Source organism: Neopsephotus bourkii, unplaced genomic scaffold (genome assembly GCF_033783945.1).
Source record: "Neopsephotus bourkii isolate Nb327-2 ecotype Australia unplaced genomic scaffold, CSIRO-AGI_Nbou_v1 NB_1723, whole genome shotgun sequence".
In the NCBI taxonomy this organism is placed as follows: Eukaryota; Metazoa; Chordata; class Aves; order Psittaciformes; family Psittacidae; genus Neopsephotus; species Neopsephotus bourkii.
In genome coordinates, this window is record NW_026902197.1 from 851716 (window position 1) to 871814 (window position 20099).

At 40.3% G+C, this 20099-nt stretch overlaps 1 protein-coding gene across 4 annotated transcripts in view; it reads left to right on the forward strand.

Annotated features, from left to right (window-relative positions):
- Positions 1-20099, forward strand: part of TP53BP1 (tumor protein p53 binding protein 1) — a 29576-nt gene that overhangs the window by 1495 nt on the left and 7982 nt on the right. For all 4 annotated transcript variants that reach the window (XM_061376650.1, XM_061376649.1, XM_061376647.1 and 1 more), the window contains exons 5-17: positions 18-164; positions 595-658; positions 1474-1646; positions 2877-2997; positions 3868-3959; positions 5014-5216; positions 6328-7570; positions 14164-14283; positions 14864-15091; positions 15631-15688; positions 16856-16948; positions 18032-18533; positions 19538-19690. In XM_061376650.1, coding sequence (XP_061232634.1) covers positions 18-164; positions 595-658; positions 1474-1646; positions 2877-2997; positions 3868-3959; positions 5014-5216; positions 6328-7570; positions 14164-14283; positions 14864-15091; positions 15631-15688; positions 16856-16948; positions 18032-18533; positions 19538-19690 — 3197 coding nt within the window. The remainder of the gene's footprint in view (positions 1-17; positions 165-594; positions 659-1473; positions 1647-2876; positions 2998-3867; positions 3960-5013; positions 5217-6327; positions 7571-14163; positions 14284-14863; positions 15092-15630; positions 15689-16855; positions 16949-18031; positions 18534-19537; positions 19691-20099) is intronic.

The window sequence follows — 20099 nt, forward strand, 5'->3', positions numbered from 1 at the left end:
TGAATGTTTGGTGTTAGACACAGACATGTCACAGCTGCAGTTTGGAGCTCTAGAGCTCTCACAGAGCCAGGACTTTGAGAGTGACTTCATGCCCAGTGAAGGAGATGGTAGGCATCAGTTTCACCTTGGAGCTGATGGACTTGTGAAGAATGATGCTACGGATGGTATGTGAAGATGATCTTAGATGTCGTTTTGTTGCTCTGTCTATTCTTGTTTCTGTACATTATGGATGTTATGTTTCTTTGACAGGAAAAACAGTATTGGTAGTTTTCATTGACAGTAGAAAAGAATTTTGCTTTCTCTTTCATTTGGAGTAGTTAATTTGTTTTCATTTAGCTGTCCAGGTGTTGGCATTGATTCTTGCACTTCTCTTTCCTAATTTATTTCCAGAATGTTCAACTAACCTGATACTGAATTCCCTCCCTGCTAAAAACCTCATCCTGTCTTTTTTGTTGCTATCATTGATAGTTCAAAGATATTTTTTTTTTCCCTGTAAAGATTGACTTGATATAATTTACAGAACTGCATTTACTTCTCTTTGTATATTAACCAGGTGACCCAAGTAACAATTTGTTTTTTTCTTGCTGTTGCTAGAACTGCCTAGGGACAGCACAGAAGTATCTACCGCTTTGGAAGGCCAGCCAGAGAAGTCTGAAAGGTGGAACAGTGCATGTGCTTTGTAGGTCTCTTGCTGACATTCTGGAAATTGATTTGTGTTCTCTCTTTTTCTTTTTTTTTTTTTTTCCCTTTTCCTCCCTAGGTTTGTAGATATAGAGGGTTCAGGCTCCAAGGCAAAAGAGAAAAGTGAAGGGAAAGATGAAGTACTGATGAGACACACAAAGATATCAATAGGTTTATTTTTAAGGGAGAGTGCAGTGGATAATAAAGTGTACTAATTTCTTAAATGGGTGGACTATATTAAAAATAATAATTCAGTTTAAGTCACAGAAGTTATTTTAAGATAACTTAATCACTGCAGCCTGGAATTTGGCCTCACAGCAAAATTCAGAAGCTAAGTGGTGGCTATACCTGAATGCTTTTGAGTATTTACTATTGTAACCTTTATAGTTTTAATTATTTTAAAATGTGATATTTTAGTTTGTTGAAAACTCTACAGATCTTTTATGCTAGATAGAGTAATATTAGGTCATCTTGTATTAGCATATTCCATCACAAAATAATATTAAAAAGGAGGTGAAACAAAATTCCTAGAATGCACACTGAATGGAAGTCAGCAGAACAATCCGTGTTCCATTTAAGTATCACTTAGGTTGGTAGAAAACAAAAAACAGCAGTTCTGAAAATGTAACATGTTATTTGGTCAGGAGAAAGAGGTTGGTTTTCCTGTTTATCTTTTTTGGTTTTGGTTTTTTTTTTTTTTATTCTGCAGCATACACAAATGAATACCTTTTATCTGTGCAGATAGGTTTTCCTTCAGTGTTGCAATATTAATTCATACTTTGAATTTCTCAGGTCAGTGACTGTGTCTTGCATTTCCAGAGCTCTGCAGGAAGCAGAACAACATACCAAGAAACAACTGCCTGTCTGTGACCTTACTAAAACTGAGAAATCCCTTGATTCTGGTCACCAGGAGTTGAGTATCTTGTCAAGTCAGGAAGAGATGTTTCCTGAGAATAATGCAACAGGTAATAATAGACAAGCAGAGCCAAAATGTCCATCCTGGAGATCATTATAATCATCATCCCTGCTTGATCTTTTTAGGCATGCAATGTTTTAGGGTGCAGAGTGCTGTATTTTTCACATAATTTCTGCTAAAATTGAAACTGCTTTGGAAATGAAATGCCACGGTCTCTTTCACTGTGCTATGGAGCAATGTCTAAATGTCACTTTTGTTACAACAGTTACACTGGCTTGTTTAATACATTAATTTTCTTTCTTTCTGTGCCCACTTGAAGAAGAAAAAAAATAAATACCCATTTTACCCTATTCTGAAACTGGCAATAATAATGCTCACCCTTTGGAGTGACACCATGTAAAGTGTAGTAAGTAGTTCAGGAAAAAACTGTAAACTTTCTTATGCTGGATAACTTTGGCAAAACATTCCACTGTACTTCCCTGAACTGGCTTTCCTCTTTGGGACAGGACAGGATCCTGCAATCAGAATCTTTGTACTGTAATTTTAGTCAGCCTTATTTGTCTAGGTTGCTGTTCCTTCTCTTAATGTTCCTGTAAGAGAAAAGATTACATGGAATAGCATAAGAGGATCTGTCATTACTCCATGTCTTGCTAGGAGGATATCTGTGTCTCATTTTAGTATCTGAAAGTTAATAAAGGTTCTTAACAATCTTAATAGTGAAAGGCCTAGAAAATGAAGTTTTGAAGGGCAACTTTGTCACAGTTTATAAAGCATGAGCTAAATGAAGTCTCACTTCATGCTTTTCGTTTGCTTTTAATTTGTCCCAACTGTGTCTACCAGTATGATCTTGTGCATGAAACCTGTGTCCAGAAGGCCCAGTAACCTCCTGCTCACACTGAGTCAGTGGTCAATGCAAGGTGTCTTTTCTTGTAGGAACCTTGCCTGTATTTGTATTCTACTGCTGGATCAAATGTGCTGATATTGGAGCCACTGGGGAGTTTTATTTTAAAATTCTCAAGTAGGAAGACCTGTACTGTCCCATCTGATTAAAATCTGTTCTATGAGTACAAACTTTTTCATCTTAACTGTATTATGCTCACATTTCACATACTGAACTATCATGTGCAGTCTTTCTCCAGCTCTGTGAAAATCAGCTTGTCCTTGCCCACCTGAGAAGTAACCTTGCAGTAGTGTGAATATCGTTCTCGAGAGTTTTCTGATCAACTTGGTTGTTGACCAGATTTCTAACCTTGCTTCCTTTTGTTCACAACTGCTGTAGGGAGTGGCTGCCCGATAACCAGGGTGGAAGAAGGAAGTTCCCTGGCATGCACCCCTGCCCGCAGTCTGCAACTTCTGCAGCTGTCTGGACAGGGTTCCCTTGTACAGGAAAGTAATTTCACGTAAGCAGAATATCCCTAAACTACTGCAACAGCTTAATTTTAGTAGTACATTTCCACCATTTAAGGACTTCTGCTTGATTTTAAGCAATTAGTGTTTTAATTTTGCGCTAATGAGAGAAGTCTGGCTTTATTTTGTGATGAAATGAAATAATGATGTGGTCAATGCCATTTCTTAAATCCCCTGCTAGTAAACACCTCCTTTTATGAGAAGACTGCTATTCATAGAATCATAGAATAGTTAGGGTTGGAAAGGACCTTACGATCATCTAGTTCCAAGCTTCCTGCCATGGGTAGGGACACCTCACACTAAACCAAGTCACCCAAGGCTCTGTCTAACCTGGCCTTGAACACCGCCAGGGATGGAGCTTTCACAAGCTTCCTTGGGCAACCCATTCCAGTGCCTCACCACCCTTACAGTAAAGAACTTCTTTCTTATATCCAATCTAAACTTTTCCTGTTTAACCCATTACCCCTTGTCCTATCACTACAGTCCCTAATGAACAGTCCATCCCCAGCATCCTTATAGGCCCCCTTCAGATACTGGAAGGCTGCTATGTGGTCTTCACGCAGCCTTCTTGAGGCTGAACAGCCCCAACTTTCTCAGCCTGTCTTCATACGGGAGGTGCTCCAGTCCCTGATCATCCTCGTGGCCCTCCTCTGGACTTGTTCCAACAGTTCCATGTGCTTTTTATGTTGAGGACACCAGAACTGTACACAATACTTGAGGTGTCATGAGAGCAGAGTAGAGGGGCAGGATCACCTCCTTCGACCTGCTATTGTGGCCAGCTGGAGCTACATTTGGGGGAAAGTTAATGCATTTTCTAGTGATGTATGCTGGTCTTTTCCATGTTCCCTTTTCTTGTTCTGCAGTGGCTTTTCAGGTGTAGTTATTCCTCCTTCTGTTGCCTTTGCATCCAGTGCTCTTGTCCCCAGCAGTCCTACTGAACAGGAGCAAACAAAAGGTAAATTTTTCTGTATACTAGTCTCTGGCTGTGTTTTGTGCTCCATGGTTAATTTGAACATGCAGCCTTTTCAAAACCTGCTAAAATTGTGTTTAAAGAGTAAAGCATGATTGAGAAAACTGAAAGAGGGGATGGAGATCTGTATTTGTAACTCAGATGCTAACATGCTGTTGCTATTTGCTCCAGAGCAATTGTAATAAAGTTAGTACTGTTGACCAGCTCCCCTTCACTTGAAATATGGGAAATACTTTGTATGGGATGCAGATTGCTGCTTGCAATTGTCCTTTCTTAGGGACAAGCCATTCTTGCTACAGGCAGATACCTGTATTAAGTATATACTGTTAGGGCAATAGAGAAGACAGAGGAGGATTGCATCATAACAGGTATTTAACCTTAACCTGGATGAGCTGCACAATATTTTTGAAAATTTTCTTATATGTGTGCATTCTAGAATGCCATGCCAGAAGAGAGGGTGTTCTAGAGGATACCTTGGTTCTTAAACATTTTCTCTAATACCTGGTTGCCATCAGGGACAAGGTACCCATCAACGCAGACTTTTAGTATGATACAAAATCACCATTCCTTTCAGCGAGATTCCTGTCACAGAATGTCAAATCCTTTTAGAATAGATGTTTTGTTAGCCAGGCTCTGAATTTGGTACCATTTTTATTGAAATAGCAAAAGGGAGGGGGGAACCCTAAACCTCAGAGAAATGCTTCTTATAAATTTCAGATACCTTTTTCTAATCATAGAAGTTTTAGACCAGTAGCAAAATAGCTACATGAATTCTTAACCAAACACTTTCTCCCCGCATTAGGTTTAAGGACATGGATGTGTTTGTTGATTCTGTTTTGTTTTGTTTTGTTCTGTTTTAAATTTTTTTAAGTCCCCCCACTCCCAAAGAATTCACCTGGAGAGAAGATTTTAAATTCACTCATTAAAGTATGAGAAAGTGGCATATGCCACTGAAGACAAATCTGTTAATAGAATGCTACAAACTTTAGGTATAATGCAGGAATTTGCTAGTAATGTATTTTCTACTCTTTCAAATCAGATGAACAGATGAATATATCTAGCCCTGCAGAAGGAAGGGAGGTGATGCAGAAGAAGAGAGGAGATACTCTAACAGAGATGGCCATCCGACATATACCACCAGGACCTCCTGTCTTGCCACAGGCTTCAACTCCGGTGTCCCAGAGTGCCCCAGCTTTTTTTCCAGGATCTTTACCCATACCATCACAACCACAGTTCTCTCATGTAAGGGTTCATGTAGATATCTTTTCTGAGGTTATTATATGGCTGTTGCAGATGCGTGTTTGGATTGGCCTCTGTGCTTCTTTGTTGAGCTTTCCTACTAAGCTGGTTCTCAGGACCTTCCCTGTTCTCACCAGTCACAGTTATGTATTAATCACATAATGTGTGTCAGTTTATCCTGCAGAGAAAATGGACAAGAGGTTAAGAGGGCACAGTGAGTTACTGAACGTAGAATTTGTTGTCTTTCAGTCTATGCTAGAAGCCTTTTTTATGCCTTTTTTTTTTTTTTTTTTTTTTTGTTTTGTTTCTCCTCTCTGAAAATGCTGCAGCTTTCTGATACTGAACTGGGCATCCTTCATCTGAAACCGCATCATAGACTTTTGCTAGGATAGGCTTTAGCATCATTTGTCATGGAGAAAGTGAAGCAGCTTTGTAATAAAACATTTATATTCTCTTACAAGGCTATAATTCATGTACTGCATTGTTCAAGTTGCTTACTCTTATTATCTGCTTTTTCCTTTGTGGGTTTTTGTGTTGTTTTTTCTTTTTAATTCTGGAAGTTATTAATGTTCAAATGGATTTAACAGACGGTGGCTTTATAGCTTCATACTATGAATTTTGTCAACTTAAGGCAGAAAAAAAAAAGGTTGTACTAGAGACCTCAGTAGTTGAAGCAGGACTTCTTGGTTGAAAGCAGCTTTCCTGCTAATATTCATCCAGAAAATCTTTCCAGAGCCCTTGGTTGTTTGACTAAATATAGCTACTAATTTGCTATATTCATATACTTAACCTGTACTTTGTGATTTGGTAGTGAGAGGTGTACCAAGGATTGTGTCTGACTTTGCTACAGAGGTACTAAAAAGTAATGGGTGGTGATAATTTTTCTCAGCAAGAATGGGGCAATTATGTCCCCTATAAGGGGGGGAGAGAGAGAGAAAGAGAGAAGTTTTGTGGTGTTTTTTGTTGTTATTGTTGTGGGGTTGGTTGGTTGGTTTGAAGCTGTCATTTTGTGCTGAGCTTGCTTTGCTCCATAATCCAGTATAATATTCTAGGAATAACAGACAGTCCTACTTGGGATGCCCTGGTGCTCCATGTCCCACATTTTTCATTTTAGGATATCTTTGTTCCAACTCAGAGCCCAGAGAAGAAGCATGAAGAAAGAGCTGCTGCTTTAACCCTTTTATGCTTACCAGAAGATCTCTCTCGACCCACAGATGCTTTGTCAAAGATGTCTGCAGGTGGCACTGCATCTCAGCCTTCTGAGTCCTGTAAGCTGATGCTTTCTGCAAGTGAATGTAGCCAGCCCACAGATACAGATGTCAGTTCAGGTTCTCTTAACACCAGCCAAGACAGCAGAACCACACAGGTAGAGATGATTCCTGAATGCAGGGCCTCAGACTTGAGACTCTGTTCTTTGGAGAATGATGATATAAAAGTGAGGCTGGATGCAGGTGATCAAGTCCTCTCTGAAAATTGTGACAAGGCAAAGGAGGAGGATTTACAGACCTCGGGAAAGCCTGTAATGCAGTTAGCTAGTGCAGATGTAGCAGGATATGGGTCATTAGCCCCTACAGTTCATCAGAAGAGTGAGTGTATTTCTGGAAGTCAGGCTGCTGGAGATCAGGCTGGTCTGCTTAAGATTTTGTCATACAGTCAGGGTAGAGAAGCACAGTCTGAGGATTATCCACTGCAGGAGACTTCTGAACGTGTGGCAGTTCCTGAGACCCAGTGTGAAGAGCAAGAAGAAGAACTGCAAGAAAAAGAGAAGCAAATAAATGAAGATGGGTCCTATGCTAATACACCGCTTTCTCAGAGGTGTATACTTGACAGGGAAGTACTGTGTCATGAAGATATGAAAGTGGAATTTGCTGATAGTTCTTGTAAAAATAGCAAAAATTTGCCTGCTGAGGCCCAAGAATTAGAAAAGATTGGACCAGAAAGCTGGGAAAAAGAAACTTCAAAAGGTTGTAATTTGGGCACTGGAAAGCCAAAAAGCATGGATAAATTGTCCTTCAAGACTGCTTCAGAAAACACGCCAAAGCTCAATAAAGTTTTATCTAAGCCTTCTGTAGGGGAGTTACTGGAACAGCACAACAATTTGTTTCCTAAGTTAAAGCACGATGTTCCATCAGAAACGGTGTTGTGTGCCAGGAAACATCCGGGTGGTTCAGAATCAGGACAAATGATGGGGAGTCAGCCACTACTTCAGGAGAGAGGGGATGACCTGCTAGTGACTCAGCAGGAGAATCAGGTGCCAGAGAATGCAGAGGACACACTTATGAGAAGGAATCTGGAGCAAGAAGAGCAGGTGCAGCCACAAGAGAAGGCAGCTGCTAAATCCCACAGTCCTTCCAGTGGTAAGTGAATTTAGGTTAGTAGTTCACAGGTGTATGTTTTGAATAACATCAAGGACAACTGTGTACAATCCTCAGTGTTTTCAGGGAGCACTGATCTTGGATGCATGTTCAACAGTCTCTCTTAAGAGTAGCACTGTAAGTTACTGTGTTACATGCATTAGATGCCTTTACCTTTTTCACTTCTTTCACACCTCTGAAGGCAGGAATTGGACAGTAATTCTTGTTCTAACAATGCCTCACTGGTTTGTGGGAGAAATGCAGAGCAACTTCGAAAACTCACAATGTTGTGACCTTGGTAATGCTCTGAGATTTTTCTGACTTTTATTGCCTCCCCCCAGCAGCAGCAGCAGCAGCAGCAGTGTCCTCCAGCCCTCGAAGGGAAAGGGCCATGTGGTCCTTTGTTCTTGCCGTCTTGTAGGTCTCCTTAGTGTTGTTGTTGTTGGTGTTTGTTTTTTTTTCCCTCAGAGGTGAATTTTCTTTTTTGGGGTGTATAGAGCAGCTTCAAGCCAGAAACTAATACTTATCTTGATATTACTCTAAAATGGAATGGCTTTTCACTCACATGTAAGCTGTGAGTGAAATACCTGTGGCTCAGCAGGTATTGTCATGATGTGTTGAAATCCCTTTAACATGCTGTTGTGTCTTTTTACACAAGAAACGAGGGATGCTGTATCCGAGTTTTATGGAGCTTCTACCTCTTAGTTGGCTTTATTTTAAAACCGTGTTCTGTACTGCTCAAATGAGAAAGTAATAGAAAACAAAGTTTTACTGGAGCTTTGTCTTGAGTTGTATGCACTTTTGATATGCAAGTAATCTTCCATTAAATGGCAGGATTCAGAGAGTCAAAGCGTTTTTTCCCTCTTACGGTGACGGTGATTATGAAAGTTGAGGGTCTGAAAACATTAGTTGTCAATAGGTGATGGTGTTCTTTACACCTCTGAACAGACTGGTATGTTATTAGAGGTTTACTTAAAACTCCACTGATTTGCTAGGTAGTTTGTGCTCTGTGAATTATCTGAGGCCTTCAGTTAGAGCATAGTGGAAGAGCAGTAGAATTGCATAGTGATATTTGAGTGAAATGAGACATCTAGCAGGGAAGATGTTTGTGAACCGTCTGATAGATTCAGATTGACCACTTTATGATTCTGATTTGTTGAACTGGTAAAGCTGTGGGCTAGATGGAATTTCTCTTACCACTCAAAGGTCATGGTATTGTTCATAGCTGTATAGCCTGTTCTGCAGAGCTTTGTTCAAATGGTAATGTTTTCTGTTTTTTCCTTTTGAGACATCAGTGTAAGGTGTACTGCTTAAAAAAACACTTCCTAATGCTCAGTCGTCTTTTTCTCTTTATGTACTCAGCTGATAATTGGTCTAAATAATTTTCTGTCCTTTGTCAGTGAGGGACACCTCTCTTATTTTCTCTGCCATTTTATGTTTGGAGTTTTTTTGAAAGCTGTACATGTCTTCAAAACTTCTTCAAAACTTCTCTCATCAGTCTCATGAGTCCAGTATTTTTTATTACAGTTTTCTGAACTACGTGTTTAATTTTTTCCAGTTATGAACTGATCCTTTCTGCCACTTACAGCAGCTTTGGCTGTTTCTTCCTGAAAGCCTTTTGAGCTCATTCTTATATGGTTCCCTCCCCTTTTCTTCAGTTCTTGTGACCTTGAACCGTGCTGACTTCTGGAACATGTGATCCTGTTTGGAAAGGTCAGAATGGCAGATTTCAAAAAGGAGCAAGATGAAGAGCTTTCTTCTTTATGTCTGAACAGCAGTAGGTGAGATGTCTTTGAAGTGCTAGATGGAGACTTGGATGAAAAGGGATTGAGTGTAATACTTATATATGTTTCTAATACCAAATTTGAAGACAAATCTTTCTTTGAGAAAGATAACCATTTAACAGCATGGAACTGGCTGCTGAGAAGAAAGTCTAAACACTAAAAATAGGATGAAGGTATTGCATCGTAAGATAAGAATGACAGGTAAATATTGATAGCTATAAGAGTTAGATTACAGCAAAATGTGGAAAAGAGATTTGAATGCTTATGCAGGTCACCGGTTTTGGAGAGCTTCCAGCAAAAGCAGATTTCAAGGCAGGTTTTGCTATAAATGTCTGTTGACATACTTCAAAGCAAGGTAAAGCTCAGATTATTTACATGGAGTATGGATCCCTGTGACCAGAGCTATTTAATATCATTAACATCTGAGAACAACTTCTGCTCTAGTTACTTTATTTTGAGTCAAGTATATGTTTATTCATGTAAAAGTTTTGATACTTTCTTTGTTTAGATTTAAAACCTCCGCTTTCTCAATAGTAGTCTCTATAGCAGTCACGTGAATTAGTCAGTATTGTTGAGTATATTAATACCGGCTATCACAGCAATTTAATTGGTGTAACTTTTTCACCCATTCTTTGGAATGTGATAGGACCAGTTAGATGTTTGGGAGCTGTTTTGGTTTTGCGTTCTTTGACATCCCATAACTAGAGACCATCTCTTTCAGAATGTTTTGTTGTTGAGTATCAAAGCAGAGTGTTTCAGCTGGCCATAAATGCAGTGATTTAAATTTAGTGCATTCTCTAACAGTAGTCTGTGCTAAGCAAGTAACAGGCTGGAAGCAATTTGGTGGGTTGTTTTGTAAATCAAGACAGTTGCATCATCAGTTTCAGATTTAAGTTCTTGTGGTATTTAGATGTGTCTGATAATTAGGGAAACAATGATACTTAGGGAAAGCTTTGAATATTGTTTGTAAGTTGTACAATTGAATCATGTATATTTTTCAAATTGGGGGGAGTAGGGAAGATTCAGTGACAGATTTTGGAGATGGTACACAAAATCTGAATCACCAGGCTTTGATATACTCTGTGGACCAAGAAGACGAGCTTCTTTATTAATGTTAGTCTGTTGCCATTTTCCATGGGTTTTTTTGTTGTTGTCAGGATGGGTTTTCTTCAGTCTTCCCTGTTCAGTGGTTTGCAATAGGTCATCGTGTCTTCATGATAACTGAAAATCATGGTTTCTCTGAATTGAGATAATACAGCAGGCAGAAGAACAGTTATACTGCCTCAGTCTAGCTTGGTGTTCAGGTTCCTCCAATGGCATGTGGATGAGATGTAAGGACAAAAATGCAGTGTTCAGATACTTCTGAAGAAGTCTCTCTTTCATCATCAAGAAAATTATGGTTTCCAAACATGCTGAAGTGATGTCTCTGGTTTGTTGTTTTTTGGTTTTTTTTTTGTTTGCTAAGGCACATGGACGATATGAGGGTGACTGGCAACAGCCAACATGGCTTCATGAAGGGCAAATCGTGCCTGGCAAATTCTATAATGGGGCCACAGCATGGGTGGATAGGGGAATAGTGACTGTGTCATCTACCTGGACTTGTGCAAGACATTTAACACTGTCCTGCATGGCATCCTTGTCTCTAAACTGGAGAGGCATGGATTTGATAAATTGACCATTCAGTGGGTAGGGAATTGGCTGAATGGTTGTAGTCAGAGTTGGGACCAACTGCTCAATGTCTGAGCAGAGGGCAGTGACAAGTGGTGTTCTTCAGGGGTTGGCATTGGGACTGCACACTTCAGCGTCTTTGTCAACAACATTGATGGTGGGATTGAGTACCCTCAGCTAGTTTGCTGATGACACCAAGCTGTGTGGTGCAGTGACATGCTGAAGGGAAGGAATGGGATCCAGAGGGGCCTGCACAGGCTGGAGAGGTGGGACCATGCAAACCTCGTCAAGTTCAACAAGGCCAAGTGCAAGGTCCTGCCCTGGACTGGGGCAATCCTCAGGACAAACACGGGCCAGGGGAGACTGGATGGAGCAGCCCTGAGAAGGACTTGGCGTGTTGGCCAACAAGAAGCTCCCATGACCCGGCTTCAGTGTGTGCTTGAACTTGGAAAGCCACCCATGTGCTGGGCTGCATTACCCAAGGTGCGAGAAGCTTTAAGGCATCCCTCTTCTCTTAAAGCAGCTTTGTTCTCATAATAGTTATTTCCAACTGTAGTCTAATCCCTTACCAAGAGATTATGAAGCATACATAAGTACGCATAAACTCTGGGTAAGGACTAGAAGGATCTTGGAGAAGTCTTAACTAGTAGGAGTAGAAACTGGATGGTGAGGTTTGAGGGGGGTTCTTTTTGTTTTTAAAGTTACCTTGAATAAGAGGTTAACTGTTTAGTTACTCCATCAAAAATGCTAAAAGGCTACAACATGATAGAACATGGGGATATGGAAAACAAACTTGCTTACTGAACTCTGTTTCTAGGACTCCGGAGCTTATAGAAGTTGTGGTTGTCTGTGAAATCTTTTTTGTAGTGTGTACAATTTTGTATGTATAAAACCTTATTCAAAAAGTTAACTTTACTGGTAATATAAAATAAAGAAGAAACAGATAAGCAGTTCTGTTAACATAGTTCTGGTAGAGTTTAAGCATACAAGGTTAAATAAAAAGTTTTAATATTTTTGTAGTTGCCATCTGCACTGTGCTAGAAACTTCCAACCCTCCCCGTGAAAGTTTCACCGAAGCAAATTAAATTTTTTATACCTTAGAATTATGAAACTTGAGAGAAACAAAGTGGGCTGAAAAGACACAGTCTTTTGATGCTGACAGAGAAAAGACATAATCACAACGGATGACGGTCTTAAGGACGTAAGAAAAGTTTGTAGGGAGAATCCACTTTTATCATTGTTACCACAGTTGATGCAGCTGTGTGAAAGCAATTAAACTTTAAGGCATACACGTTTTTTCAGGTTCCATGAGTGTGAAGCTTGTTTGTTTTCTGCAGTAGTAGCTGTTGGTTTGCTAACTAGATTATCTCTTCTTAAAATGCAGGCTGATCGTTTAATAAATTCTTTTGATCATTTGTTATTAGCCTGCCAAATGGGATTTGTAGGCTAGAAGGGATTGTGGTAGCTGAATCAACCAAATTTAGTGGAGTTTCTGAAGGCTGCAGTTTTTAAATAAAGCACTTTTAAGGTAAGTAGAGATCTGCTATAGGTCATGATGTGATAGGCATTCATAAGCTGTTTGTGGGAATGGTAGTCGGTGTTTTGGTATGTGGTGTACCTACAAAGCATGAGTACCACTACACTATGAAATACCCACTGCAAAAGTGCACTGAAGTCCTTAGGTCAATCTCAAGGATGTTGCAATTGCTGAATCACAATTTTAAAACCTGTGGCAGGTGATGGCTTTCAAAGTTTTCAGATGGACAACAGAGAGCTTTTTAGTGGTTTGTTTTATTCTTGTGAGGGGATTATGTCTTTGTCATGTATTTCTGGCTTCATGTGCCACAAGGTAGTTGTATAAGTCAAGTCAGTGTCTTGTGTAACTGAAGAATGTTGCACTACATCTGGCTATAACTAAAAGTTGTTATCTGAATGTCTAGTGTTAGCTCTTAAATTTAAGGACTTGAATTTGTGTTCTCATGTCCTTAAGTAACAATTTTCCAATACTGTTTAGTTTGGGGTTTGCTTTGTGGCTTTTTTTTTTTTTTTTGGTGGGTTGGTTGTTTTTTTCTTTTTTGAGGGGGTGTGTTTTTTGTTTGTTTTTAATACATGCTTCTTAAAATTCAGGAGTTCTGCAGACTGTGACTTGGATTATTTTAGAAATATCTTGAATGAAATTCAAAGAACAAGCACAGCTTTGAGGAAAAGGAAGGATAGTGAGAAAGATGATGAAAACCTGTTTTGACCTCAGTGTGGGAGGGAATGGTTATTCTGTTAGTTTTGTTAAGTACTTACATGCAATTTGAAAAGAATGCAGCGTGCAAATTACTAATATATGATGTTGAAGGTTTGCAAATAAGTGGCATGGGGTGAGCAGAAGGAGGGAGCATTTTTCCTTGATGAAAGGCATAGTTTCCTTGATGGGATAGGGTACTTCACCCAATAGACCCTGCAGACCCTTTATGTTAGAGGCTGCACAAGAGGCAGAAGTAGTGGAGAGGACAGGAGGATGGGGCCAATGCTTCTGGTGGCAGCTGGCAGCTAGTTATGGAGCTGCAGTATCTGTTACTTCTCTTAAAGATTACTTTCTAGGCAAGTTGCTGCTGTCATCCTCTAACCCTTAATCGACTGCTACATTTAGGCCCATAGGTGGCTAGCTGAAGTGTATCTGCTGACATTGTATCCAAAGCTTTTTGATAATAAAGCATCATTCTTTATAAGTTTCAGATTACTAATTCAGGCAATACATGGCTCTGCCAATACACTACTGTCCTAACCTTCGTTTCCGTTTCTAGCCTCATCTCCCTTTTCTGTGGAAGATGCTGAACGTTTCTGAAGCAAAGCTGCATTCTGCAAAAGTCTGTTTATGTCAGGATATACATGAGCATGTTCATCTAGCACCTGGGGACAGCTGCACCAAGTTGACTGCAGCCCACGTTTTCACTGGGAGAGATTTTCCACACAAAATGTAAAGATCAGTTAGAGCAGCTGTCCTGAAACCAGCAACTGTTGAGGGCAGCTTTGTACAGGGCAACACCAGCGTATGCTTTTCCCCATTTCCAAAGCACAGTGAACCTGTGCTTTTGGTATTTGAACCAAAGTAATCCCCTGCAATTACTAATCCTGGCATGCACTGTCTTTTAGGAAGTCCATTTCATTTTACTTTGCCAAAGGAGGGTGATGTCATTCAGCCCTTGACCAGCATAACACCACCGCTTATTGGCCAGCTTAAAATGGGACCCAGAAGACACAGCACACCAATTGGTGAGTTTGACCTGTCCTGCTCTGTTTTCCAGGGAAAGCCTGTTTGGAAGCTTTTGATTCTTGATGCAGGATCTGATGGCATAACTCAAACCTATCTTGGCAAAAACCATATTTTTTTGGGGAGGGCTCATCCCTTCTTCACACTTTCCTTTGTTATATTCTCCCTGAGTATGGGGTGGTATAGGACATGTATTTCTTGCACTCATTTCATGCTCACGTACAGCTCCGTTAAAGAATGCAGAAGACCCCTCTAAGTAGTGAAGAAGCTTAGGCTAAAGTATTTTTCTTAGTATTCATTATCTTTCAGCAGGACTTTCTCTGCTAGGTTCATGAAACAACACCCTGCATTTGCTGGATGAAAGGAAATGTGTATTTATGCTTGGGTAAGGATGCTAAGGATGACACCTGTATTACAGAACTTTCATGCTTATGAATTCTATGTAGAAATTCCCACTACTGCACTACTGCTGATGCATGCAGTGAAGCGTCTTCAGAATAGAACTGGGAACTGAATTACATCAGTGTAAATGACAGTAGCTGCTTTCTTGTTTACTTTTTTTTTTGGTTTTCCTGTTTGCAGTGGATGATAGTTGCCCAGACAGCACTATGGCAACTAGTGATGTTACAGCAGAGGTGACCAACAATGTCACTGTAGAAAGTGCAGTGGTATCAACAGATGTGTCAGAAATGTGCGACAAAGGAGATTCTTGTGCGGTTCCTGAGGCCGATGCAAAACTCTCACTGCGAATGAACCTTGTTACGCCTGTGAATGATGGGAGTGAGGAGTCCCTGCCATTCAGCTTGGAAAGTAAGAGGATGACACCTTGAAACATACTGTCCTACTAATCTCAGCCTTAACACAAAACTGCTTTATGGTATTCCCCAAAACAGTCTCTGAGTTTCTATAATTTTTTTCATTTTTCTTTTGGGGCAGTGTCACTTAAGTTTGTTTCTTTGTTTCTGCAATGCTCTAAGGAAGGATGGAGTAAGAGGAGAGGCCTCTGTTCTGAGGAAAGGTATTTTCAGCAGACTAAAAATTGTGATGTATAGTGGCAATGTCACAGGACAGGAACTGGAGTTCAGTTATACTGGAAGGGAGTAAATTGTAAAAGTACAATCTGGACAAACAAAGTTAGCATTTTGATCAGGCCAGATTAGACATTCAGTCGAATAGTCTAAAACTTGTAGAAACTCAGGTGTGTGATGAGAAGTTGGGCAGGGAGGCCTGGGCACTCTTTGTCCAGTGTTACTCAACCTCTCTCTTTGCTGAGTGTAAGGGGCTGGAAAGGGGCAAGAGAGTCTGTTCAGCTGACACCAGAATCATCCTTCCCTTCCTTCTTGTTTCAGAGCCTGCAGCCAGTGATAGGAAGAATGGAGCCTCTGCTGCTGCTGGGGCTGCTGCCAGGTAACTGTGCTTGTTGCTGTGCAGAGTTAATATGAAGGTCTGGGTAGGTCCTTTTTCCACTCTTGGCCAGCAGCAGGGAGAAAAAAAAATAACAAGAGGCACAGAAGCAGGGATGCTTTGAGCAGTAGCTGTGCTGTTAACCCTTCAGCTCTTGCAGTAGGTTTGAAGTACATGGGCAAAGTGAGTGCTCCACCTGCTCTTTCGCTACAGTCTTTGTGCTTCCTACTAATGTCAGCATTTTGCCTCCTAATTGTAGGCAAAGCAGAAATTCAGGTCTTGGGCAGTCTAGAATGCAAGTGTGCCCTATGCACCTCTTAAATTTCAAATACATGGTTTTCTGCTTTATTTCCTGCAATTTTCTGCAAAGGATCTCTGAGGAGTCCTGAAAGAGAACTCTCTTTTTTATATGAAGCTGATAGAAACATAACTGATAAACTGAAATCACAGTTTAACATGTTGCCCAAAACAGAAGTTACTCGCTTGGTCTTTTGATTTGTACATATCTATCTTACGTCACATTTAATGCCTAGCATTGCTTGATTCTAGCTTTTGGGGTGTATAGTTTGTAAGTGCTAATTAGTCTGAGTCAGAAGACAGTGACCTGTACATTGGTTTGAAGCAGTGAGAAAACTTTGAAATAAACTCAGTATCTCTTCTCACAAGGTTGCATGCTGGACTTTAGTCATGCCTCAGTGCTGAGGATGCGGCTGTCATTCCTTGCTGTTTGAGGATGGGCTGTCTTTATTGGGTATAGGTTGAATTTGATCTCTCCATCTGCTTTATGACTGTCATTCGCAATATTTCTGCAGTGTTATGAAAATCCTGAGAGTAAGCCATAAATGGTCTATGACCCCTAGTGGGTACCAAAGATAGTAGATAGTGAATCTCCTGATGGCATTGCAGTTTTACACACTGCGTTTTCTGGAATTGGTAACACTGGTCTTGGCTGTTAAGGTGTCTGCAGAAGTGACAGAAGTGCTTATACAATTGCAGCTTGACCTTTTGAGACTTACCATCTTGTGCATTCTGTGGTCCTATAAGTCAACAAGCTCACTACCAGTGGTTGCTTTCCCTAGGGATTAGAGAACTCTCATTTTGCTGTATAAGGGATTTTCTCACTCCCTGATTTTTTTGTTTGTTTTTTCTGTTTTAAATCTGCACTGCTAGCTCCCAGAAAACATCATCTGTGTTTAGTCGTGTCTGTGAAGCTCGTCGAGAGGATGAGGCCAGAAGTCATGGTTTTTCCAGTTCTCCATTTAGGTAACTCCTCACACTCTTTGCCTGTCAGTCCTGGCTGGATTTGTATGCACAAGTGCATTTTCTACATCAAAGAAATTGCACTAAGTCATTGTCTTTGGGTGACTTAGAAGGTTGGGAGCACCAGGGTAAGTATAATAAGTACTGTGTTTGTATCTCAGATAGCAGTCAGGCCCTTTTGACTGAGCAGCGTTGTGATTACAGCTGGCAAATATGCTTCAGGAAAGTCTGGGGCTTGAGAGAACCGAAATCATACTTAATCTGTTTAAAAGCCTTTTCTTTCTCTTGTTCCAATATCTCCTGACCTGTGGTGTTTGTTACTGTTCCTGCTACTGTCTCCCTTAAAAGGCCATCAAGTTTTGCTGTTTCCAGTTGCTTTGAAAAGCACATTATTGCTGCATATCTTATGGTGATAAGGGTGCTGGCTGGAGGACCAGGTGTAGAAATCTGCTTCTTCAGTGTTTTCCATTCTATCTTTTGATAGAATTCTATATTTTTCTTTCCATTCCATCTATTCCATTTTTTCTTTTTTTTTTTTTTTTTAAGATCTTGGTCAACAGAGGAGTAACCTTTATTTCAAGAGCACTGAACAATTATACTGAAGACCATTCCATATAGAACTTGATAACGCTACATAGGGCGTACAAATTCTAATGAAAACATTAGATGACATTTTTGTTTATGCTCCTGCCTCTTCCTGCTAGGTGTAATTACCAGTTTCAAGCCAATGATGTGCTGAAGCAGACCATAGCAACTTCAAGATGGCATGACTCCCAGAAGCATGCTGTATAGTTGGTGTCTGAAGCGTGGAGTGTAGATTGCTTTGTTAGTGTTTGGAAAAGCACCTAGTTCTCTACAGGTGTCAGCCATTCTTCTTGCTGCTATGTGAATCACTTGGGAGATCCTGAAATGCTATTTTATAATTCAAGACTCCCTGAGTTCTGTGCAGCCTTAAGCAGTTGAGTGACTGCCAGGGCACTGCGGGCTGTGGTGGTGTTTGGAGTATTTTTTAATTTTTTTAGAGTGACATCATATTGGTTGTCTTTTTTTAATCATAATTTTGGTCTGTGTATGACTGGTTTGCAGGGGCAATCTGTTCTGTTTTCCTGGCACTCAAGAAGATGCTGAAGTACAAAACAATCCAAGTGGTTGGCAGTACCAGCAACACAAAGGAGGTGATAGTGCTGGACAGATACAAATTTCTCAGAGGATGCAGCAGGACTGCTATCAACATCCTTCTAATGCAAAGGGTGGAGAATCTGTAGAGACTGGTATTGTAAGCACTGAGACAGAAGAAGAGAGGAGGATGCAGAAGAAACCAAGTAAAGCTGTTAAAATTGATGAAAGTCAAGAGAGGTGGGCAAACACCAGGAATAAAGGGATTCAGACTACAGCGGACTGTCTTGTTACCCCAACAACCGTTACAGCAGCAACACAGACATCAGAAGAAATCTATAGGCAGGTGGAAGTGGGAACCAGTATGTCTGGGCAAAGACCTGGACAACAAGATGCAAATGTCCAAACTGAGGAGAGGGGAGAAAAGATTCTGAATGCCTCTGGAGAGGACACAGACTCTCTGCACAGTCAGGTGGGATGAAGGCTGCCTGTATTTAATTTTACTGCTTTAGAACAGTTAAGTGTCCCTTCAGCCAGTAAATTCACTGAGAGTAGGTTCTCTGTTGAAAAAATCCAAAAGACCACTTTAAAATGTTAATGTTGCAGGCTTTTTTGCATCAGCTGTACACAACTGCTAAGCTGGCAATATTCAGTGGGCAGCGTAAGTTTGGGAAGTAAAGGCCTCCATATTTATTTTCTGGAAAAATATGACAAGTTTTGGTTGGTTGGTTGTTTTATTGGGAGAATGGGTGTTGTGTCCAGATGTAGTTAACACTGTAAAGAAAATGGTCACTTTTAGATGGAGATGGGAGTTGCAGGAAATTTTGAATGAAGGGTTTGATGCTTTCTGTTTTGCACCAGCCAGCTTTGGACAGCTTGCTCTCCCGCTCCATCCAGTGTCAGTAGATAAATACACAAGGGGAGAGCTCCTCCAAAGAAATGTTCCAATGAGATAAATAACTTTGAATTAGTACTTCAGAAAGTATTGCATTCCCAAAAGCACCCTGCTTTGCAGTTAGAACTGCAGAGTATATTTTCTTGTGAACACAAAGACTATATAAAAAAAAAAATAAAAATCTCTAAACTTGAGTTAAGAATAGTGCATCCTCTGCGAAACAAGAGATCAACAGGGCCGTAAATACACAGTGCAACGTCAATGTGGTATGTCTGAGAGACCGCTGAACGGAAGAGTATCAGAAGCCACGCTAAGCAGGTTTTCTGTTTCCTGCTTGGATTGTTTTGATTCCCTTCCTCTATCCATCAGCAAGTCAGGAAAATGTGCTCAGTTCTCCCTTGTTTGGGTTTTTTTGTGTTATTGCATCTAATTTATAACAAGATGCTGAAAGGTTCTGTATCTTGGTACTTGAATATGGTATGAAGAAACTGTACTGCAGAGATAGTTCTACCCAGAAATTATGGGCTTTTCATTGTGGTCTGGTTTTGGTTTGTTTTTTTAATTTGTTATGTTTATTACAGGGAGAGGAGGAGTTTAATCTTCTTCATCCGCCCAAAGGCCGAGTGCAGCATCGTCACATGCGAACTATTCGAGAAGTACGCACTGTCATAACACGGGTTATAACTGATGTTTACTACGTAAATGGTGCAGAGGTGGAACGAAAGGTAGTTGAGGTAAGTTCCTGCTTTCAGGGCTAATTGTAATGTTTTGTTGACTGAAAAAATAATTAAAATGAGAATGTGTTGTGGCTGCAGAAAATGAGCAAACAAGTCAGCGCTGTGATGACAAATGTGTCCACGTTTGCTCGTGAAGAACATTTAGCGCATGGCCAAAGTTGTGTGTTTGTTGCTTGTGTATTTCATGCCCATTACTGTTTCCTGAAGATACACTGAGTTTTTTTTTCTTCTCAAAGAACTGAACAAATGACTTTACTATGTGCATCCAGCTGTTCTAAAATTCTTAGGGTTTTGTCAGGGTAGAGATACTTCAGAGTGAGCAGAAATTCTGTTAGTAAGCAAAATCACGTCTTCCTGTAAAATTGAACTACATAGGGTAGCTTAGCTTGTTCTGCAGGCCTTTCTA